The sequence below is a fragment of the Homalodisca vitripennis genome, unplaced genomic scaffold (genome assembly GCF_021130785.1).
Source record: "Homalodisca vitripennis isolate AUS2020 unplaced genomic scaffold, UT_GWSS_2.1 ScUCBcl_3972;HRSCAF=9831, whole genome shotgun sequence".
Classification (NCBI taxonomy): Eukaryota; Metazoa; Arthropoda; class Insecta; order Hemiptera; family Cicadellidae; genus Homalodisca; species Homalodisca vitripennis.
The window spans coordinates 26207-51517 of record NW_025780089.1 but is presented as its reverse complement, the minus strand read 5'-3'; the positions used below and the strand labels follow the sequence as shown (position 1 = coordinate 51517).

The 25311-nt window shown below is 36.1% G+C and overlaps 1 protein-coding gene across 1 annotated transcript in view; it reads right to left on the bottom strand.

Moving 5' to 3' along the window:
• Window positions 1–1831: 1831 nt before the first annotated feature.
• The window catches only part of LOC124372760 (rotatin-like), a gene marked incomplete at its 3' end in the record, with an annotated part of 39351 nt that continues 15871 nt past the window's right edge, over window positions 1832–25311 (bottom strand). The window contains exons 8-12 of the mRNA XM_046831172.1: window positions 24465–24688; window positions 22821–23025; window positions 20062–20255; window positions 18065–18196; window positions 1832–1961 (exon numbers count right to left, since the gene is read on the bottom strand). Of these exons, the coding sequence (XP_046687128.1) occupies window positions 1832–1961; window positions 18065–18196; window positions 20062–20255; window positions 22821–23025; window positions 24465–24688 (885 nt within the window). The remainder of the gene's footprint in view (window positions 1962–18064; window positions 18197–20061; window positions 20256–22820; window positions 23026–24464; window positions 24689–25311) is intronic.

The following is a 25311-nucleotide window of genomic DNA, read 5'->3' as shown; positions in this document are numbered from 1 at the left end:
ATTAAAAAAAGTTGGTAACGAAGATGCTCAAAAGAAACTCTTTGCATCAATACGACATCAGAATCACTTACACTACGAAATATAGTGTAATCTAGGTGAAGAGGTATTATCATTGTCTCATCAGGTCCTCAATTGAGTGCAATACAATGATTTAGACACAATCCTAAGGCATGGTGGAGCAACTCAACATTCACGTTGAATCAACCCTTTCCACCATAGCTACGTTATGAGTAGAAAACTCGGTTGCTCCAACGTGCTTTGACATCGTGTCAGGAACATCCTAGTGCACCTGATGAGACAATTAGAACATCTCTTGACCTAAATGACACTATATTTTGTAGTCTAGGTGATTCTGAAGCCAAACGATATAAAGAGCTCATTGATCTCTCTTCAGATGAACATGACTCCTGATTCTAGGAGTCAATACTGTGGAAGCATCAGATTTCAGACGCTACACTAAGAGGAAGGCGAACTAGAGCAAACTCAACATTCACAAGTAAATGACAGATAAACTAAGTTAACCTTGATGTTTGAAATAGATATAGTAATAATACATTTATTCCCAAGTGTTTTTCAAAGTATAAATTCTGGTTTACAGGACAACTTAGGTGAATTTACTACTAACTTATAGTAAAAATTTATTTATACAAGTTACATGCAAACTTAGGAGAAATAAGAACATTTTTACATTTTTTACGTTAAAGGAGTAACCAAACTTTTATATTCCTGTTAAATGTTTTGAGGCCATTTTCCTTCAGACTGGATGAAAAGATATTATAACCTTGGGGTACAATGTAACAAAAAAAACTTTCTACCCAACTCAAGCCTCACTCTTGGCAGCTGAAGGTCTATCCTGTTGAGTACTGCGCTCATCCACATGACTTCTAAGAATTACCTTATGATTTAAATAAATGTGGCTTTTGTGTCAAAAGTACATTATGTACAACAACAAGGTTGAATAAGGCATTCCTTAATGGACAGAACTTGAAGAACTGTGCAATATTCACTAATACGGTCAAAAATTTAAAGTTATAAATGAACTAAATATTAGAGCACTGTTTAAGAGTATTTGTGTTTTCCACATTCAAACTATTGACAAATATAGAAAAAAGCGTAAAATTACAAGAAACAGGATTTTTTCCGGACATTTGCCATTGTTCAGTGATACAAAAAAAAAATCTGTAACACTACGTTTCAAGATCTGCAATCTGATCTCTTCTTCAGGTAAATAACTAACCTTACACATAATTACAAACTAGGTTAAAATAAAACAACAGGTCAGAGTAGGTCTGCATTCGTCAACCAACCACCTACAACTGACCAGAGGCCAATAGCAAACTTTTGTGACCTGTATTCTGTAGTTGTTTTGATAATTAGTGTTAGTTTTTGATTAAGTGTATGTTTTAGAGTTAGTGAAGTTGACACACAACATGGTGGTTGTGATTCCTGACTTATGCGTGTCACAACGCTCTGGTATGATTTGTTTATTTTAACCTACTTTGTAATTTTGTATTAGTTTAATTATTTACCTCAAGAAGAGATTAGATTGCAGATCTCGAAACGTAGTGTTACCGTACTGATTTTTGTATCACAGAAACGATGGCAAATGTCTGGAAAAATCCTGTTTCCTTCACAATCCTTCCATTGTCAAAAATAAACTTCAAACAAAGAAGTAAAATTACAGATCAAACTATTTTCAATTTACCAGCTTCAGGTAAGAGTATTTTCAACCTATATATAGATTTCAAACTGGCAATTACAACTCTGCAGATGTGTGCCACTTGAGTTGAAAAATAAATTTTAATATCGTTATAAAGTTAAGGCTGCCTACTTGTGGTGAGGAACCTGGGTCTGTTGGCCGGAAGGGAGGCCAGGTTGCGTACGACGGCAAGTGCCAGAGGCCTAGACGACGGTCTCCCACTCTCCGCACACTGGACCAGTTGCGAGAACAACTCCCCTGTCTGGCACAATCAAACAAGCATTAGCCGTGATCGTTAAGAATGTTCAGAAAAACAGAAACATACATAGGCACAATATTGTACAACTCCATGCACATGAGACTCCTACAATATGAAAAAAATATAATAACCAGAGGTAGATGTGATCTCTGTGAAGTACTAGCACAATTTGAAGATTCTTCTCAAAATATGCATAGAGGAATACAAGGATCTGAAGATTCACATCTTTAAATCTTATTTGCATGATAATATTAATTTAAAATTTTTCATAATTATTATTTGCAACCAAAAAAATAATATTACGTTTAAAATACTTCTGGATAGTCAGAAGAGAAAACATGGTTTTTTAAAAATAAAAGCTTTCCTTGATAGAAACAAATAATCATATTCAAAAATATTTTAATTTGATTTGAAATCGTTTTCTAAATTTTAAAGTACAGATTTGTTAACGCAAACCATTTATCCGTAAAGAAAATAAAAAAAGGAGTTCATAGCCTCTCTAAAACAGTTCAATAAAATCAGTTTTGATTTTATGGATGTTTTAGTAAAATGTTTAAAAATCGCTGAAATTGGGCTTGGCATTTTTCAGCAGTATGTTGAGAGCATTTTTTGGACAAATTTTTAATAAGCTCCAGCACTAAAAGGGTTGAACATGATTATGAACACTTTTTTTAAAAATGGAACAGCTGGCACAAATAATATAATTTAACAGCTTAAACAACATTAGTATACTGATTGCAAAGTGCTTTTAAGACATAAAACAATAAAACATCTTGAATAGTAAATTTAATTTTATATCTAAAAACTTTTCCGTTTACAAAAATGTTCTAACTTATACGTAAAACTCACAGACTAAATTAAAATCTATCATATTTATTTTTAACAAAAATATGAAGTAAATTTTATTCCAACTCTAAATGTATCAAACAATTACGTAATCAAAATATGAACCACTTCATGTGTTCGATTTTGCATAAAACAGCAATAGATCAATATTGGTTAAATTTAAATTCAAGAATCATTTTATTGTCGTCCCACATTACAATGCCATGACAAAGTCAAAGAAATTAGAAATTAGATAATACTAGGTTTAGCACTTATGGTCATAAGTACATGTCAGAAAACATAAAGAACTAAGTTAAAATACAATGTCAATACTGCCTGATAACATCTCATCAACAGAATAAAAAGCTTTTTTCTTAAGCCATCTTAAAACAACATTTTTAAAAACTTTACACGTAATATCTCTACAGCCTAATGGTAACTTATTGAAGAGCTTTTTCCAAATATACAAATACGTTTGCTGGGTTTTGGTGAGTCTAACATATCTTAAATCTAGAAGATCTTGGTACCTTGTATTATAATTATGAGCGACACTTCTCAGGTTAAAAACATCGAGATTTTCCTTTACATATACCAAACATTGAAAGATAAAAATACACGGCAAAGTAAGTATACCGTGTTCTACAAAAATAGGCCTACAAGAATCACTAGTACTGACATCAAAAAACTGTGCGTAAGGCCTTCTTTTGACATAAAAAAACCTCCTTGGCACCACTTGAATTGCCCCAAAGTAGGGCACCATACAAAAGGTGGGAATGAAACAGCGCAAAATATGCCTTAGTAACTATGGTAGAGCTAGTACAAATTTTTAAGTCTTTTCAGTAAAAAAATTACTCGAGACAGGCGAGAACAAAGAGCATCAGTATGACTTCTCCAAGTAAGCCTAGAATCTAAATTAATTCCCAGTAAACTTTATTGATTTATTGTCAGAGTATTTCCTTAAACTAAAAACAATATGCTCTGTCTTATCCTCATTAACATATAGGCAGTTGGCATCAAACCAGAGGTAAGACCTTTCCCTCATATAATTTATTACTACAGAATTAATGTCAGATAGCTTATTAGAACACATTAGTGTGGTGTCGTCAGCATAAAGAACACTCTTATTAGGTACAAAATTGGGAAGGTCGTTTATAAAAACTATAAACAGAAAGGGACCCAGGACAGAAACCCTGGGGAACCCCACTTTCAACCCTTCTAAGATCAGATCTTTGATCACCAACTTTGACCAACTGGGATCTATCTAAAAGATATGAGGACAACAGTGACAACTCGTTGCCTCCAAAACCATAGTAGCTCAATTTCTCAAGCAATACCTGATGGGGCACAGTATCGAAAGCTTTGCTTAGATCTAGTAATAAAGTGCTGGCTTCCTCACTATTTTCAAAGCTATTCAAGATAAAGGATACAACACTTTCAACAGCCTTAACAGTAGACAGATTTTCTCTAAAACCAAATTGGGCAGATGAGAGCAGATGATTCTGCTCAAAATAACATTCCATCTGAGACTTAATGATACTTTCGACCACTTTAGATACAACAGGAACCAGCGCTATAGGTCGATAATTACTAATATTAGATCTATCCCCTTTTTTATATACAGGCACAGTGAGAGTAAGTTTCAAACAATGTGGGAAAACACCAACTGTGAGTATCCAATTAATAAGAAAAGTGAGGGGGTACAAGATTACATCTATTATTTTCTTTAACACAAAGTTGGAAAGACCAAAAATATCTTCAGATTTTGAATTACTGAGCCCAGTAACAGTTTTAAAAATATCATCAGAATTCACAAAATTCCATTTAAATGGCAATAATTGGGGATTCTTTATAACACTAGACTCTAAGATATCGATGGCACCAGCTAAATTTAAGTTAACGGCATTATTACCTTTTACATTATTAGAAATATTTACAAAAAAAAAAATCATTGAAATCACTGGCAGATATAGGAAGCTCTGTCTGTAAGTTTTTCTTAGGTGTACGCCCTGTTTCCAGATTAATGACATTCCAGGCAGCTTTACAGAGGTTACGTGATTCCACGATATAAGCATCGTTGGCATTTTTCTTAGCTAGATCTATTTGTTCCCTATAGAACTTCTTAACCCTTCTGTGGATTTCACATAAGGCAGGATTGCTCTTACATCTACTATGACTAATATCTAGAAATAGCCTAATCTGCTTTAAGACAGGAGTATACCAGTTTTTAAGTTTGCGATTATTATTTACAGTATTTTTGGCCACTTTAGTTTTAGTAGGACAACAATCATTAAAATTATGTTGAAGGACCTGCATGAAACAATCAAAAGCCACTTCAAGGTCATTTGAAACTATCACTTCAGACCAGTCAATGTTACCCAATCTGTACTTAAATCTATTAATACTAACATCATTTAAAACTCTAAAACTATACACATTTTTTTCACACTTATCAGCTGGTAAAGCGGTACACACGGTGACAAATAAGATAAATCAATATTCAGCAACAAACCAAGGTGATCGGAGATGTGAGGTTGAACAGTTTTACATGTATATGAAGAAGGGTGGAGATTGGAAATGAAATTCAAACGGTTTGTGCCAAAAGCAATAAGCGGTAATTTTAAATAAACACAAGAAGGATGTTTGTCTTTAAAATTGAACATATAGGTTTAGGTTGGAGGCTAAAGAGCTGCCGGTTTCCCTCCATTTTTTGTGGACCCCGATGTGTAATTGTTAGAAAGATCTCGGCGTGATTCGTTCTTCTTAATACCGAGACCGTAAGGGAAGCACGTGTTAAAATTCTTTCTATTACTCTACATGTGATATCCAAATTCAATTTATAAAATCTTGAATAATAATAATTGACTGCGTTTGAATATATCCAGTGATGTGAAATAACAAGTTAAATACCAAAACTTTATTTGATTTCAAATGAGAATACCGAGTTTGGTGTGCACATACTAAGTGTAATACAGAGAATGTTAGAAGATATTGGAAGTAGTGAATTCAATTTAATAAAGTAATGATTTGAATGCTAATTTGAACACATTGTAAATGATTTAATTTCCTAGCAAGTGAAATCAGTTATATGAAACTCAACTAATATACTGAAGAAAATCTACTATTATAAAAGGGTTTTGCAGCAGTTGAAAACACAGGTGAGTCTTACACACCAAAAGTGTATTACACGATACAATTAGTGAACACTATCATGTGACAAACAATTTGGTGATAAATATTATTAAAAATTGACAACTAACTTCTGATTTTTTTAATAATACAACAATAATGAATCATAAACATTAACACAGAATCTACATTGACAATAATGAGGGGCTTTTAACAAGAATTAAAAACGGACCTACAGCAAAACATCCAACAATCCAGTTATGGAATTTTTTTATTTGGCTATGGATTATGAGACCCATTCTAGAGTTTGTGTTTGTTTTTTTTGTTTCTTTTGTTCTTTGTTTGAAGGTTATTTTTGACGATGGAAGGATTGTGAAGGAAACAGGATTTTTTCGGACATTTGCCATCGTTAAGTGAAACAAGAAAACAGTAAACACTACGTTTCGAGATCTGCAATCTGATCTCTTCTTCAGGTAAAGAACTAACCTAATACATAATTACAAACTAGGTTAAAATAAACAAATCTTACTAAAGCGTTGTGGCACGCCTGAGTCAGGAATCACAACCTACATGTTGTATGTCAACTTCACTAACACTAAAGACATGCACTTAATAAAAAAACCATACAAAACACCAATCATTAAACTAAACTACGGAATACAGGTCACAATATGTCTTCACTCGTCTACTAACCATTTACGACTGACCAGAGGGGTAGCCAATGGTAATCGTGACGGCCGGCTAAAACAAGATGGCGGAAATACAAGGGAAGGGGAACAGGAATGGGCCCTTTCGTTATTATTGGTTCATGCGAGATGAACTTCTTAAAACCATATTGTGGACTCCGCATTGGTTTATTGCAAATATCCGATCCGTTTGATACTTTTGGTATTCTCTTTAGTTCATTTTTTAGAATTGGCAACCAAAGCGGCCTAATCTCGACTGATGGTTGACTGATTGGTTGGTCTGCCAATTTAATGTATGTTGCCTCAATTAATTTCCTTTTGAAGAAATGTGGTTCCCGATGTATTATGTGGGCTTCATCCCAATTCATATGATGGTCTTCGGACCAACAATGGTGTGCAATTTTTGACTTTTCTGTGAAACCCTTTCTCGTGTTTTCTTTGTGTTCTTTTATCCTTATGTTTAGTGGTCTTTTTGTCTCGCCTATGTATTCCCTATTGCAGCTACATTTTATACTGTAAACACAGTTTTTTGGAATCCTGTGTGCCATTTTTTGGTTTTGTTTTTACGAGACTTTGTCTAAGAGTGTTGTGTGTTTTAAACGCGGTTCTAATGTTGTACTTTCTACCTACTCTTCTAATTTTCTTTTCCTCCGATAATCCCGGCACATAAGGGATTGACATAAACGCAAATTTATCACAATTCTGTTTTTCTGACTCAGGAATGATTCTTCTGGTTCGTTTGCACTTATTAATTACTAATTGAGGGTATCCATTGCTTCTGAGATCCGATTCAATTTTCTTAAATTCTTCTTTTAGTCCATCTTTATCTGAGCACAAGCTCTTTGCTCTATCAAACAACGAGTAGGCTACTCCTTCTTTGACAGATTTTTGATGGTTGGATTGATAATTTAAAATATTTTCCTGTGTGTGTTATCTTTCGAAAAACAGTTGTCTTAAGGACATCCCTATCTCTTAATACACACACATCCAAAAAGGGAAGCTTGTTTTGGACTTCCACTTCCATTGTGAGGCGGATGGAAGGAGAAATACTATTAATGTGATTCAAAAAATTATTTAATTCAATGTCTCCATGAGAAAAAATAACAAAGGTATCATCCACATACCTCCACCAAATCTTCGGTTTTGAACTGAGCTGAAGCCAAAAGCTTTTCGCTCGAATTCCTCCATAAAGATATTGGCGAAAATAGGAGACAGTGGAGAACCCATTGCCATCCCCTCATCTTGACGGTAAATTTTACCCTCTAACTCAAAATAATTGCATTGAGTGCATAGTTCTAACAGTTCCATAATTACTGGCACGGGAAGTTTAGTTCTATCCTTTAATGTTTGGTCTTCTTTGAGACGTGATTTAATAATTCCGAGAGTTTCTGGAACTGGTACATTTGTAAATAGACTTTCGACATCAAAACTTACCAGTTTGTCAGTTTCAGTCAACTTTAGGGATTTTGACTTCTCTACGAAATCCCTGGAATTTTTGATGAAAGAGTCAGTTTTTTCCTACCAATGGTGTTAAGATGTCCAAGAGGACTTTAGACAATTCCCTGCAAGGTGAATCACGAGAACTAATGATGGGCCGGAGAGGGATGGTAGGTTTGTGGATTTTGGGAAGGCCATACATATGGGGGATTTTGGAGTGGTGAGGAGTTAATTTAGATCTAAATTTATCTGAAAAAAATTCTTTATGTTTTCTTAAGGTGTTTGCTACTTTGCGTTCAAATGAATCAGTCGGGTCTTTATTTAAAACTGTATATTTGCCAGTATTTAAAGTTTCCGCAATCTTTTCTTTATACGCTACTGAGTCAAGTACCACAGTAGCGTTGCCTTTGTCGGCAGGTAAGATTTTGACCGTGTCATCTTTCCCAAGGATCGACCTGGCCTTTTTCTCCTCTATTGTTAAATTGGGTTTTGTGGGAGGAATTTTTTCTGAGTAAAAGACTGGCCTCGCAGCGGAAGCGGTCACCCTGTTCCTCAGGTAACTGTGAAACAGCCGACTCAATTCCAGTTACGAAATCCAGTGCCTTTACCGATTTTTGTGCCACAGAAAAGTTTAAACCCTTGGATAATACTGATATTTCCGCTTCATTCAGGATTTTCGAAGAGAGATTGATTACGTTTTTATTATTTGCATCCGTATTCACGTTGCCATCCTTAGGCAAATCACATTTTTTAGGCCTAATTTTTTTCCAGTTTGGAGATTTTCTTTTTCTTATCTGTTTCAGAAACTTTTATACATCTATTTTGGATGCTTTCGAGAATGTTGTTGAATTCTGTACCGATCAGTGTTTTTAATTCAGTTTTTTTTACACTCAATACTATTTTGGAGGAGGTATTTTTCACGATGATGATATGCAATTCTTTCTTTAAGTAAAGATTTAGAAGCAGAAGACAAAATTTTACTGGCTTTCCTACTATGAAAAGGAGTTTTTAGAGTTAACCCTATAGGCATAAGGTCTTCAACCTTACATTTATGCAAGAAAGTTAAATGATTAATGTGTCTAGTTAATTTAAGATGCAAGCTCTCAAGGTCTTTGATTTGTTTACTGGTTCCGGGTCCGTACCGAGAATCAATTCTTTGTTTGAAGGTTATTTTTGACGATGGAAGGATTGTGAAGGAAACAGGATTTTTTCGGACATTTGCCATCGTTAAGTGAAACAAGAAAACAGTAACACTACGTTTCGAGATCTGCAATCTGATCTCTTCTTCAGGTAAAGAACTAACCTAATACATAATTACAAACTAGGTTAAAATAAACAAATCTTACTAAAGCGTTGTGGCACGCCTGAGTCAGGAATCACAACCTACATGTTGTATGTCAACTTCACTAACACTAAAGACATGCACTTAATAAAAAAACCATACAAAACACCAATCATTAAACTAAACTACGGAATACAGGTCACAATATGTCTTCACTCGTCTACTAACCATTTACGACTGACCAGAGGGGGTAGCCAATGGTAATCGTGACGGCCGGCTAAAACAAGATGGCGGAAATACAAGGGAAGGGGAACAGGAATGGGCCCTTTCGTTATTATTGGTTCATGCGAGATGAACTTCTTAAAACCATATTGTGACTCCGCATTGGTTTATTGCAAATATCCGATCCGTTTGATACTTTTGGTATTCTCTTTAGTTCATTTTTTAGAATTGGCAACCAAAGCGGCCTAATCTCGACTGATGGTTGACTGATTGGTTGGTCTGCCAATTTAATGTATGTTGCCTCAATTAATTTCCTTTTGAAGAAATGTGGTTCCCGATGTATTATGTGGGCTTCATCCCAATTCATATGATGGTCTTCGGACCAACAATGGTGTGCAATTTTTGACTTTTCTGTGAAACCCTTTCTCGTGTTTTCTTTGTGTTCTTTTATCCTTATGTTTAGTGGTCTTTTTGTCTCGCCTATGTATTCCCTATTGCAGCTACATTTTATACTGTAAACACAGTTTTTGGAATCCTGTGTGCCATTTTTTGGTTTTGTTTTTACGAGACTTTGTCTAAGAGTGTTGTGTGTTTTAAACGCGGTTCTAATGTTGTACTTTCTACCTACTCTTCTAATTTTCTCCGATAATCCCGGCACATAAGGGATTGACATAAACGCAAATTTATCACAATTCTGTTTTTCTGACTCAGGAATGATTCTTCTGGTTCGTTTGCACTTATTAATTACTAATTGAGGGTATCCATTGCTTCTGAGATCCGATTCAATTTTCTTAAATTCTTCTTTTAGTCCATCTTTATCTGAGCACAAGCTCTTTGCTCTATCAAACAAACGAGTAGGCTACTCCTTCTTTGACAGATTTTTGATGGTTGGATTGATAATTTAAATATTTTCCTGTGTGTGTTATCTTTCGAAAAACAGTTGTCTTAAGGACATCCCTATCTCTTAATACACACACATCCAAAAAGGGAAGCTTGTTTTGGACTTCCACTTCCATTGTGAGGCGGATGGAAGGAGAAATACTATTAATGTGATTCAAAAAATTATTTAATTCAATGTCTCCATGAGAAAAAATAACAAAGGTATCATCCACATACCTCCACCAAATCTTCGGTTTGAACTGAGCTGAAGCCAAAGCTTTTCGCTCGAATTCCTCCATAAAGATATTGGCGAAAATAGGAGACAGTGGAGAACCCATTGCCATCCCCTCATCTTGACGGTAAATTTTACCCTCTAACTCAAAATAATTGCATTGAGTGCATAGTTCTAACAGTTCCATAATTACTGGCACGGGAAGTTTAGTTCTATCCTTTAATGTTTGGTCTTCTTTGAGACGTGATTTAATAATTCCGAGAGTTTCTGGAACTGGTACATTTGTAAATAGACTTTCGACATCAAAACTTACCAGTTTGTCAGTTTCAGTCAACTTTAGGGATTTTGACTTCTCTACGAAATCCCTGGAATTTTTGATGAAAGAGTCAGTTTTTCCTACCAATGGTGTTAAGATGTCCAAGAGGACTTTAGACAATTCCCTGCAAGGTGAATCACGAGAACTAATGATGGGCCGGAGAGGGATGGTAGGTTTGTGGATTTTGGGAAGGCCATACATATGGGGGATTTTGGAGTGGTGAGGAGTTAATTTAGATCTAAATTTATCTGAAAAAAATTCTTTATGTTTTCTTAAGGTGTTTGCTACTTTGCGTTCAAATGAATCAGTCGGGTCTTTATTTAAAACTGTATATTTGCCAGTATTTAAAGTTTCCGCAATCTTTTCTTTATACGCTACTGAGTCAAGTACCACAGTAGCGTTGCCTTTGTCGGCAGGTAAGATTTTGACCGTGTCATCTTTCCCAAGGATCGACCTGGCCTTTTTCTCCTCTATTGTTAAATTGGGTTTTGTGGGAGGAATTTTTCTGAGTAAAAGACTGGCCTCGCAGCGGAAGCGGTCACCCTGTTCCTCAGGTAACTGTGAAACAGCCGACTCAATTCCAGTTACGAAATCCAGTGCCTTTACCGATTTTTGTGCCACAGAAAAGTTTAAACCCTTGGATAATACTGATATTTCCGCTTCATTCAGGATTTTCGAAGAGAGATTGATTACGTTTTTATTATTTGCATCCGTATTCACGTTGCCATCCTTAGGCAAATCACATTTTTTAGGCCTAATTTTTTTCCAGTTTGGAGATTTTCTTTTTTCTTATCTGTTTCAGAAACTTTTATACATCTATTTTGGATGCTTTCGAGAATGTTGTTGAATTCTGTACCGATCAGTGTTTTTAATTCAGTTTTTTTACACTCAATACTATTTTGGAGGAGGTATTTTTCACGATGATGATATGCAATTCTTTCTTTAAGTAAAGATTTAGAAGCAGAAGACAAAATTTTACTGGCTTTCCTACTATGAAAAGGAGTTTTTAGAGTTAACCCTATAGGCATAAGGTCTTCAACCTTACATTTATGCAAGAAAGTTAAATGATTAATGTGTCTAGTTAATTTAAGATGCAAGCTCTCAAGGTCTTTGATTTGTTTACTGGTTCCGGGTCCGTACCGAGAATCAATTCTTTGTTTGAAGGTTATTTTTGACGATGGAAGGATTGTGAAGGAAACAGGATTTTTTCGGACATTTGCCATCGTTAAGTGAAACAAGAAAACAGTAACACTACGTTTCGAGATCTGCAATCTGATCTCTTCTTCAGGTAAAGAACTAACCTAATACATAATTACAAACTAGGTTAAAATAAACAAATCTTACTAAAGCGTTGTGGCACGCCTGAGTCAGGAATCACAACCTACATGTTGTATGTCAACTTCACTAACACTAAAGACATGCACTTAATAAAAAAACCATACAAAACACCAATCATTAAACTAAACTACGGAATACAGGTCACAATATGTCTTCACTCGTCTACTAACCATTTACGACTGACCAGAGGGGGTAGCCAATGGTAATCGTGACGGCCGGCTAAAACAAGATGGCGGAAATACAAGGGAAGGGGAACAGGAATGGGCCCTTTCGTTATTATTGGTTCATGCGAGATGAACTTCTTAAAACCATATTGTGACTCCGCATTGGTTTATTGCAAATATCCGATCCGTTTGATACTTTTGGTATTCTCTTTAGTTCATTTTTTAGAATTGGCAACCAAAGCGGCCTAATCTCGACTGATGGTTGACTGATTGGTTGGTCTGCCAATTTAATGTATGTTGCCTCAATTAATTTCCTTTTGAAGAAATGTGGTTCCCGATGTATTATGTGGGCTTCATCCCAATTCATATGATGGTCTTCGGACCAACAATGGTGTGCAATTTTTGACTTTTCTGTGAAACCCTTTCTCGTGTTTTCTTTGTGTTCTTTTATCCTTATGTTTAGTGGTCTTTTTGTCTCGCCTATGTATTCCCTATTGCAGCTACATTTTATACTGTAAACACAGTTTTTTGGAATCCTGTGTGCCATTTTTTGGTTTTGTTTTTACGAGACTTTGTCTAAGAGTGTTGTGTGTTTTAAACGCGGTTCTAATGTTGTACTTTCTACCTACTCTTCTAATTTTCTCCGATAATCCCGGCACATAAGGGATTGACATAAACGCAAATTTATCACAATTCTGTTTTTCTGACTCAGGAATGATTCTTCTGGTTCGTTTGCACTTATTAATTACTAATTGAGGGTATCCATTGCTTCTGAGATCCGATTCAATTTTCTTAAATTCTTCTTTTAGTCCATCTTTATCTGAGCACAAGCTCTTTGCTCTATCAAACAACGAGTAGGCTACTCCTTCTTTGACAGATTTTTGATGGTTGGATTGATAATTTAAATATTTTCCTGTGTGTGTTATCTTTCGAAAAACAGTTGTCTTAAGGACATCCCTATCTCTTAATACACACACATCCAAAAAGGGAAGCTTGTTTTGGACTTCCATTTCCATTGTGAGGCGGATGGAAGGAGAAATACTATTAATGTGATTCAAAAAATTATTTAATTCAATGTCTCCATGAGAAAAAATAACAAAGGTATCATCCACATACCTCCACCAAATCTTCGGTTTGAACTGAGCTGAAGCCAAAGCTTTTCGCTCGAATTCCTCCATAAAGATATTGGCGAAAATAGGAGACAGTGGAGAACCCATTGCCATCCCCTCATCTTGACGGTAAATTTTTACCCTCTAACTCAAAATAATTGCATTGAGTGCATAGTTCTAACAGTTCCATAATTACTGGCACGGGAAGTTTAGTTCTATCCTTTAATGTTTGGTCTTCTTTGAGACGTGATTTAATAATTCCGAGAGTTTCTGGAACTGGTACATTTGTAAATAGACTTTCGACATCAAAACTTACCAGTTTGTCAGTTTCAGTCAACTTTAGGGATTTTGACTTCTCTACGAAATCCCTGGAATTTTTGATGAAAGAGTCAGTTTTTTCCTACCAATGGTGTTAAGATGTCCAAGAGGACTTTAGACAATTCCCTGCAAGGTGAATCACGAGAACTAATGATGGGCCGGAGAGGGATGGTAGGTTTGTGGATTTTGGGAAGGCCATACATATGGGGGATTTTGGAGTGGTGAGGAGTTAATTTAGATCTAAATTTATCTGAAAAAAATTCTTTATGTTTTCTTAAGGTGTTTGCTACTTTGCGTTCAAATGAATCAGTCGGGTCTTTATTTAAAACTGTATATTTGCCAGTATTTAAAGTTTCCGCAATCTTTTCTTTATACGCTACTGAGTCAAGTACCACAGTAGCGTTGCCTTTGTCGGCAGGTAAGATTTTGACCGTGTCATCTTTCCCAAGGATCGACCTGGCCTTTTTCTCCTCTATTGTTAAATTGGGTTTTGTGGGAGGAATTTTTCTGAGTAAAAGACTGGCCTCGCAGCGGAAGCGGTCACCCTGTTCCTCAGGTAACTGTGAAACAGCCGACTCAATTCCAGTTACGAAATCCAGTGCCTTTACCGATTTTTGTGCCACAGAAAAGTTTAAACCCTTGGATAATACTGATATTTCCGCTTCATTCAGGATTTTCGAAGAGAGATTGATTACGTTTTTATTATTTGCATCCGTATTCACGTTGCCATCCTTAGGCAAATCACATTTTTTAGGCCTAATTTTTTCCAGTTTGGAGATTTTCTTTTTCTTATCTGTTTCAGAAACTTTTATACATCTATTTTGGATGCTTTCGAGAATGTTGTTGAATTCTGTACCGATCAGTGTTTTTAATTCAGTTTTTTTACACTCAATACTATTTTGGAGGAGGTATTTTTCACGATGATGATATGCAATTCTTTCTTTAAGTAAAGATTTAGAAGCAGAAGACAAAATTTTACTGGCTTTCCTACTATGAAAAGGAGTTTTTAGAGTTAACCCTATAGGCATAAGGTCTTCAACCTTACATTTATGCAAGAAAGTTAAATGATTAATGTGTCTAGTTAATTTAAGATGCAAGCTCTCAAGGTCTTTGATTTGTTTTACTGGTTCCGGGTCCGTACCGAGAATCAATTCTTTGTTTGAAGGTTATTTTTGACGATGGAAGGATTGTGAAGGAAACAGGATTTTTTCGGACATTTGCCATCGTTAAGTGAAACAAGAAAACAGTAACACTACGTTTCGAGATCTGCAATCTGATCTCTTCTTCAGGTAAAGAACTAACCTAATACATAATTACAAACTAGGTTAAAATAAACAAATCTTACTAAAGCGTTGTGGCACGCCTGAGTCAGGAATCACAACCTACATGTTGTATGTCAACTTCACTAACACTAAAGACATGCACTTAATAAAAAAACCATACAAAACACCAATCATTAAACTAAACTACGGAATACAGGTCACAATATGTCTTCACTCGTCTACTAACCATTTACGACTGACCAGAGGGGGTAGCCAATGGTAATCGTGACGGCCGGCTAAAACAAGATGGCGGAAATACAAGGGAAGGGGAACAGGAATGGGCCCTTTCGTTATTATTGGTTCATGCGAGATGAACTTCTTAAAACCATATTGTGACTCCGCATTGGTTTATTGCAAATATCCGATCCGTTTGATACTTTTGGTATTCTCTTTAGTTCATTTTTTAGAATTGGCAACCAAAGCGGCCTAATCTCGACTGATGGTTGACTGATTGGTTGGTCTGCCAATTTAATGTATGTTGCCTCAATTAATTTCCTTTTGAAGAAATGTGGTTCCCGATGTATTATGTGGGCTTCATCCCAATTCATATGATGGTCTTCGGACCAACAATGGTGTGCAATTTTTGACTTTTCTGTGAAACCCTTTCTCGTGTTTTCTTTGTGTTCTTTTATCCTTATGTTTAGTGGTCTTTTTGTCTCGCCTATGTATTCCCTATTGCAGCTACATTTTATACTGTAAACACAGTTTTTGGAATCCTGTGTGCCATTTTTTGGTTTTGTTTTTACGAGACTTTGTCTAAGAGTGTTGTGTGTTTTAAACGCGGTTCTAATGTTGTACTTTCTACCTACTCTTCTAATTTTCTCCGATAATCCCGGCACATAAGGGATTGACATAAACGCAAATTTATCACAATTCTGTTTTTCTGACTCAGGAATGATTCTTCTGGTTCGTTTGCACTTATTAATTACTAATTGAGGGTATCCATTGCTTCTGAGATCCGATTCAATTTTCTTAAATTCTTCTTTTAGTCCATCTTTATCTGAGCACAAGCTCTTTGCTCTATCAAACAACGAGTAGGCTACTCCTTCTTTGACAGATTTTTGATGGTTGGATTGATAATTTAAATATTTTCCTGTGTGTGTTATCTTTCGAAAAACAGTTGTCTTAAGGACATCCCTATCTCTTAATACACACACATCCAAAAAGGGAAGCTTGTTTTGGACTTCCACTTCCATTGTGAGGCGGATGGAAGGAGAAATACTATTAATGTGATTCAAAAAATTATTTAATTCAATGTCTCCATGAGAAAAAATAACAAAGGTATCATCCACATACCTCCACCAAATCTTCGGTTTGAACTGAGCTGAAGCCAAAGCTTTTCGCTCGAATTCCTCCATAAAGATATTGGCGAAAATAGGAGACAGTGGAGAACCCATTGCCATCCCCTCATCTTGACGGTAAATTTTACCCTCTAACTCAAAATAATTGCATTGAGTGCATAGTTCTAACAGTTCCATAATTACTGGCACGGGAAGTTTAGTTCTATCCTTTAATGTTTGGTCTTCTTTGAGACGTGATTTAATAATTCCGAGAGTTTCTGGAACTGGTACATTTGTAAATAGACTTTCGACATCAAAACTTACCAGTTTGTCAGTTTCAGTCAACTTTAGGGATTTTGACTTCTCTACGAAATCCCTGGAATTTTTGATGAAAGAGTCAGTTTTTCCTACCAATGGTGTTAAGATGTCCAAGAGGACTTTAGACAATTCCCTGCAAGGTGAATCACGAGAACTAATGATGGGCCGGAGAGGGATGGTAGGTTTGTGGATTTTGGGAAGGCCATACATATTGTGACCTGTATTCCGTAGTTTAGTTTAATGATTGGTGTTTTGTATGGTTTTTTTATTAAGTGCATGTCTTTAGTGTTAGTGAAGTTGACATACAACATGTAGGTTGTGATTCCTGACTCAGGCGTGCCACAACGCTTTAGTAAGATTTGTTTATTTTAACCTAGTTTGTAATTATGTATTAGGTTAGTTCTTTACCTGAAGAAGAGATCAGATTGCAGATCTCGAAACGTAGTGTTACTGTTTTCTTGTTTCACTTAACGATGGCAAATGTCCGAAAAAATCTTTTGTTCTCTTAGGACAAGAAGCTTATAAACTGTACTTAGTCCTATAAGAGCCTTAGTGCTGCTTCCGGAGTAACAGGATATTCAGGACGGGTAAGGTTAGGGGGTAGGGGCCGCCTCCTATCGAGATCCATGAGGAAGAATTAAGACACTAATCTCAGTCATGTCTCCCCGGAACAAGGGGAGGCCAGCTCTGAACTAGCCTCTCCAGTCAAAGCAGGCAGGGGCTGATACACCCTTGTTGAGGCTAGCAAGAACCTCTGAGGTTAGGGAATAAACCCCACCAACTCCAACAGTCATCTCCCGCAGTAGACTAGACCTATCGATTTACCCTTGAACCCCAGAATCTCCACATTTGTGGTTAGTGATGTGCTGCTCCTGAACATCCATAAGGTTGCCCAGATTTAATTGACACATCGGTTTTTGCTGTGCCCAGTGGTAGGTTCAACTGGAAGATATAAACCAGCCATAAGTGATCCCTGCTGGGTGTTGATCAACCCTTTTACTCCATTATCTCAACATTTTTGGGTAGTGATGTGCCGCTCCTGAACATCCATAAGGTTGCCCAGATTTAAGTGGCACATCGGTTTTTGCTATGCCCAGTGGTAGGTTCAACTGGAAGATATAAACCAGCCATAAGTGATCCCTGCTGGGTTATATTATCATGGTTAATGATCTCTCAAACAATTTCCCCAATGGTCAGTACTCTATGCAACTGTCTTGTGATCCCTGCCTTGTGTTTGTTAGTTCCTACTCACTTTAGGTACAGACGTCTGCCCTTCCACAGAGGATGTGAAGGTCAGGATGAACCTCAGCCACAAGACCTCTGTCTCCTCCTGTGGTTGTCTCCTGTCGGCCCAAAGGTCCGACCAGTACGCGAGAAGGCCATTCTGTGAAACACATAACCACACAATCAATGATGTAAAACGTAAAACAGCTATAAATCAAATAATGTAAAATTTATGATAAGAACACTTTTTACAATCATGCCGAAAAAATATAATTTTTTTCAGATTGTCGTTAAACAAAAACAGGCCATCAGAATTATAAGTAACATTTCTAGTCAAAAGCCGGATTGTAACCTTTTTTAAGAAACTTGGTATACTAACATTGCCGTCCATGTATATTTTATCCATTTTAATGTTTTTTAGAAGCAATTTAGATAGAATTAAGGAAGCTGTTCACAATCATGACACAAGAAACAAGCAAAGACCACTTAATAGCAAGTGTACTTTTAGTTTAACTCAGAAAAGTTTTCAATACCAAGGGATCAAATTTTATAATGTATTACCTAATTTCAGTCAAATTATGCAGTCAATTTGTTGAAGAATCACATAAAACAAATTTTGATAAAGAGCTGTAGCTACAATGTAGAACGTTTTAGATATAGACGACTTTTTAAATTAAGCATGATGTAGCTTAGTGCCATTTTATTTCATTTTTTACAATTGTTATACATTCTTATTAATGTTTTTTGACAAAAAAGATTGTCAATTGTCCAACTGTGATACAAGTACCTTAATGTAAACTTATTTATAGATGTTTTAAGTGATCATTTTAATTGTTTGAATTTTAAATGTTAGCATTGAAGATCTTGAGAGAGTAAGTGAGTGAGAGTGTGAGATAGAATGAGAGAGTGTGTGAGAGAGTCTGTGAGAGAATGAGTGAGTGTGTGAGAGTGAGTGAGTGTGTGAGAGAGTGAGTGAGACTGAGAGTCAGAGTGAGAGTGAGAGTGATATATATATCACTTAAAAATGTTGTAAAGAAAATGTTAGTAGATTCATGTTTGTACACTGTTGATGAATTTTTAACTGTGATAAGAAGTAAGGCTATTTAAAGTTAGCTATAGATTATTTATAATATGACGTTGTTATATACATATTTTGTATTCTGACAATAAACCATTTGAATTATATACAGGGTGAGTTTTTTAAAGTGATCCAATAGCTAACTTTTTAATTACACGACTTAGCACCACACTTTAAATTTGGAACTTGCTCAATTTTAAGTTTCACTCAGGGATACACTTTCAAATTTTTTGAAGATGGCCGCCATTTTCCAATATGGCGGTCAACTTTAAAATCTCTTATGGAACACCCTGTATTTTATGTTGTTTTTAGATTCTACTCAAACAAAATAATACATTTTTGCTTTTGAGAGTTTTTCAATATCTCTAATGGTTCAGGAGCTACGTGGACTGCAAGTTTTCGGATTTTTTCGGACTGATGATAAAAACTTGCAGTCCACGTAGCTCCTGAACCATTAGAGATATAGAAAAACTCTAAAATGCAAAAATGTCTTATTTTGTAGTGTAGAATATAAAAACAACATAAAATACAGGGTGTTCCATAAAATATTTTAAAGTTGGCCGCCATATTGGCAAAAATTATGAAAACTTCCAGTCCACGTAGCTCCTGAACCATTAGAGATATTGAAAAACTCTCAAAAGCAAAAATGTATTATTTTGTTTGAGTAGAATCTAAAAACAACATAAAATACAGGGTGTTCCATAAGAGATTTTAAAGTTGACCGCCATATTGGAAAATGGCGGCCATCTTCAAAAAATTTGAAAGTGTATCCCTGAGTGAAACTTAAAATTGAGCAAGTTCCAAATTTAAAGTGTGGTGCTAAGTCGTGTAATTAAAAAGTTAGCTATTGGATCACTTTAAAAAACTCACCCTGTATATATCAGTATATTTGTGTTATTAAATGTCAGGACTCTTTAACATTGGATATGACTGAAACAGTTACAAACCTTGGCAATGACGGCACGGCACTCATGGGCCTGGCAGCAGTGCGAGAGTAGAGTGAGGGCCCTCGCTCGGACCGAGGGAGGCTGGCGCTCCCGAGCGAGCAGAGAGATAAGAGCGTGGACAAGTGAGTGGGAGGTAGGGGCCTTGCGCTGACCCACCCCCGACAGTGTACTGGTCAACACCAACGTCTGGGCGGCTGCAGCATCGCAAAACCAGAGTCAGATCCAATAAGAAAAGTCGTACGAAAATTGTTAATTCATTACATTGAACAGTGTTACATAGCCTTAACAATACTATTAACGTTTAAACTATATTCTCACACCATCCTATTTAACATAATTCCTGTATTGAGTATACTAAATCTACTAGATTTTTATTTCAGTTTTGTTTTTAATTTTGTGCAATTCTCCCTTTTAATATCATTTGAAATTCTTGTAAGACTTTTATTTCCTGCATGCACAGTCTTTTTTACACAATTTCAAACAATGAAAGTAAAAAAGTAATAATTTTTTCATGACTCAAATTTGTGAAGTTTATGATTCTTCACACAACTACTGCACTTCTAAAAATAGTTGATGATATATGCCTTGGAATTGATGAGTTAGGTAACCATTTGAACCCTTTTTGACTTTAAACAAAGCCAAAATGGGGGGGGGGGGGGTAACGCCCTACTTCAAACAATTATCTATCTTAAAATTACAAGATCTTCGAGACTATCACTCATTCTATTGCACGCTCTTTTAAATACAAATTGTCCCAGTTATCTTTCAAACAGCTTTCAATTTATGTCTGAAATAAGTGAACGAAGTACAAGGAGGGGTACATCCTTATTATCTATCCCAAATTCTGTGCTAATTTTAATAAATCATACAATAGTTCGACTCCGCTGTTTTATTTCGAAAAGTTTATACAACCTTCCTCACCACGAACCCAAGAGAAGACCTTTCGCCTCCCACTGGGCAAACGAAGGCTGGCTACCACATAGTCATGAACTACGAAACAACATGACCTGAGGCTTCTCATATATGTTGGACTATTTGGTTGGTTAGAATACTGTCCGACTGATAATCACGTGTGTGTGGGAAAGCTGTTCAGATGAATAGTTGATCGGAGAAATGGTGGGATTTCCACCAGCCACCATCACAGTGACATTGGCTGACATTCATAGTAGATTCGGCCGGTTGGCCGTCTGCAGACTGGTGACAATATTACGTTGAGTTCAGACTAGTAAGTAAAGTTGCGAGAGTCTAACTACTGTTGCATACTGTAAACAAGATCAGCAATTTAACTCATGACAACTGTCGCAAATACTTGCTGCGGGTGTTTCACTGGTTGTTGTGGGAGTCAACACGAAGTCTTTTCACATACGGCAGTGATATCCCAGCAATTATATTGAAATTTTAATTTCCGACACTGCTCTCCATTTTTGTGCCCATTTAGACTAGCGGTTATTACTGTCTGACACTAAACTTGCACAACTTTTTGCCAGTGTAAACGCAGTTAATTTAATTGACATTTGGATGTGACCGTGATATAACATAACTCACTTTCTTTGTTTTAAACTATGTAATCTGACGTCCAACTGGAATGTGTGAAGAGCAATCCTTCATATACCAACCGAGGCCTTGGCTACGATAAGAGCGGTAATTGCTAAAGTGGTGACCTAAAGTTTAATGTTTGTGTTCCACATAAGGAGAACGCTCAACACCTGAAACAACATACGTGAGCACACGACCACACGGTGCCGCTGATCCTCTGCCAATTGCAGATATTACATTTTTTCCTGCCGCTCAGACCTCAGCACATTCTCTCATTGCTGTGCATCATGTCAAACCCAAAGGCCTTCTTCTCAGCTTTATTGTTGTCGCAAACCCACTACTTCTTCCCCAAAAGGGTGTTTTATCAGGTCTTGTCAAAATCTAACTGACATTCTGGTGTGCTCAAAAAACCTAATTGCATCTCTTATCAAACCGTCAAACAAATGATAATATTCATTGAACAGAACTCTTAGCCTGTTTATATAGCGAACACTGTACATTTTAACCTGAGCAATCTATCCAACAAACGTCTTTCAAAATGCTATTTTCACTCAAGAATAAGAGTTGGACAACTTCGTTCGGAGACCCATTTCGGTGACTGAATAAAACTCAAACAGACTAACACTGTTTGTATTGTGGCCACTACCGCTTTTAACGCTTACAGCTACCACTCGTATAGTGGTCGAGGCCCAAGACGATCAGTTGGCCGACTTTAATTGTCCAATTGATTGTTACGTGTTTGAGGGCTTGCTGCAACACAGGGATAGGAACCAACCAATATAAACTCCACTACACTAGTGCAGGCAACCAGCGTCAGATGAGGTTCATGAACATATGTTCATCTTCATTCACAGTTTCAAGGACCACGTTGCATAACATATGATGTGTTGAGATTAATCAAGTCATGATTGAAGGACATGTCAAATTATTTTTTAATTTCACAAGTTCTTAGAAACAAAAAAATTGTTCTTGATATTATCCCGGTTCTTCAGTAAGATTACTGGCTTATTCCCGGTTTCCCCTGAATGGGTGGCCACCCTGTTTAATTTTTATCTTTAATATTTATATGCATATGAAATATTTATGTATTAGATCTTAAAATAATATAACGAATTAAAAAAGCCTGGATTTATAACTGTCTTTTTACATAAAAATGGCTTATAAACTTTTGTCAAAAAATATTTTATACCGTCTACAGATCACACATCAAGTAAGATGTTCACCTTCAGGGCAGTTGGCAGTGAAGGTGATGAGCAAGTCCAGAGCCATCAGTAGATACTGTGGGTCCACCTGACACCACAGCCACACCTTGTGTACAAGGTCGGCCAGTCCTAGCTGTGCTGCAGCTAGTCTCACATTGTCGCTGCCGTACAGAAAACTGGTCAGCAGGTACAAGTACGAGGACATCTCATTTACGAGTGGGTTGTTCTGTAACATTAGACCATGGGCTTAGTTCAATGTTTGTGAAGGTGGTGAGCAAGTCTAGAGCCATCGGTAGATACTGTGGGTCCACCTGACACCACAGCCACACCTTGTGTACAAGGTCAGCCAGTCCTAACCATGCTGCTGGCAATATTACGGCATCACTGCCATACATAAAACTATTCAGCAGGTTCAGGTACGAGGACATCTCATTTACGAGTGGGTTGTTCTGTAACATTAGATCATGGGCTTAGTTCAATATTTGTGAAGATGAGAGCCAAGTATGAATTTAATATTAAATAAAAAAAATGTAAGAATATATTCTCCAATTTTTCTTAAAATTAAATTTAAGTGTGATTGAATGTGATTTTGTGACAACTATTTTTTAGATCATACAAAAGCAACAATATGTTTGTCAGTCTGGAATTTCAATGAAAACTTGTTTAGGAATACAAAACAATTATATAATAACAACACTCAATTAACATTAATTTGAGCTAAAATAATTAAATTACAAACAAAACTTTTGACATAAAATTTTAGGTTTTCTTAAATCAAGTAAAACAATTTATTGTACATTCAGATAATCAAAATCCTATTAGAATTGTACTTAAAATTTGTAATAACGAGTTTTAACACATTCACAATGATGGCTTTATTCTGTACTTTTGTATTTGCCGTCTAATGTTTCTATAATAATGGCAAAAAACCTTAACGGTTTTTTACGTTAATCGTCTAGTATAATGAGAAAAGTATGTAGGCTTCACAATTTCCATACAATTATTATAATATGTTAATTAAATTTTTGTCTGAATACCCCAAGGGATACATAAAAATTAATTTAACTTAAAAATTAAAAAATCGTGCAACTATAGGGGTACACAATGGATAGTCTGAGGTATTTTTTTGCGTGCGGGATCAAATTTAACAAACCACCAAGACATGCAAACAATATAAACACAATAAGGAAATCCATAGCAATGTGTATCACATCGGACGCACGATGTGCTTTACGAAAGCCCACTATGTACCCAATTGGGTACACAATGGGAGTTGTGAAAGGTTGCAGGTACCCGATAGAGTACACATCGTTGTGAAAGTGTTAATAGATGTTTAAACAATAGTTAATTAAATCAATAAACGTGAGAGATAAGAAATGAACAATACATGCATGAAAAATCGCTCAAGTAGGAAATGAATGTACACATCAGAACAAACAAATGTGTTGGCCAAACACATTTTTAGTGTACAAAAATAACTTAACGTCATGTTGCACGTTTGTCAATTTTCACCCTACACTTGGAAAATAACAGTTAATTAAAAGAGTAAAATATTTTGTTTTTGAGGATGGGCATTTCTTGTTCTACAGTGCTATTAGAATGAGTGGTATAAGCTTTGGGAGAGAACATATTAATATTAAGACACTTCAACAGTACAGGATTCACCTTCTTGAGCTTATCTGTGCAGGAGGTCTGTACCAGCAGGGAGAGGTGGACCTGTCTTAGTGCAGAGACCACAAAGTCCAGGAGACCGCATTGTAGAGCTGTCTGTGTGGCGGGGGGTGAGTGACCCAGCAGGGCGGTGAGGGCAGGCAACACAGGAGACCCTCCCCCCACCCCTCGACACTGCCACTGGGTCACCAATGCTTCACAAACTTCTACCTCCGCCCCTGGAAAAGTGATAATTTTTGAAAAAAAAACCTGGAGAAATGGCACAAAATAATGTAAGTTTAGAACCAGAGATACAGATTGAGAATCAATCAATACATTTTTTAAATCAGAATCTTACAATAAACAGCAGTAGTCATAATTTTGAAATAACATCGATCTACATTTGAGGTGACTTTAATACCAGTGCTGATATGTTTAACATTCAGTTCTTCATTTTCATACTTCGCACAGAGTTCGAAACAAAAATTATAAGTAATTATTAATTTGACTATTAGTTCCAAGTCCTAGGAAACTTTTACAAACAAAAATGTAATGTAAAGGTGTAGTTTTTCCAATACACAGTTTTGTGCCACATACTTAAAATTGGGTTTTTACATATTTTTTATTGAAGATTTGTTGAATACAGATAAATAACTCTTTGTACAGAAAAGCTTGACACACAAAGACACAAACTGCAGAGCAGACAAGCCTGTTCTTCTACTGTGTTTCACTTTGAAAATTTATTATTTGTTTACAAAATCATTATTTTTTATGATACAGCAGAGTGCAGACTACCCTAGAGAGTTAGTGCAGGAGTTGGATAATTAAACATTTCTGAAAAAAATCTAGTTTTATGGTTGAG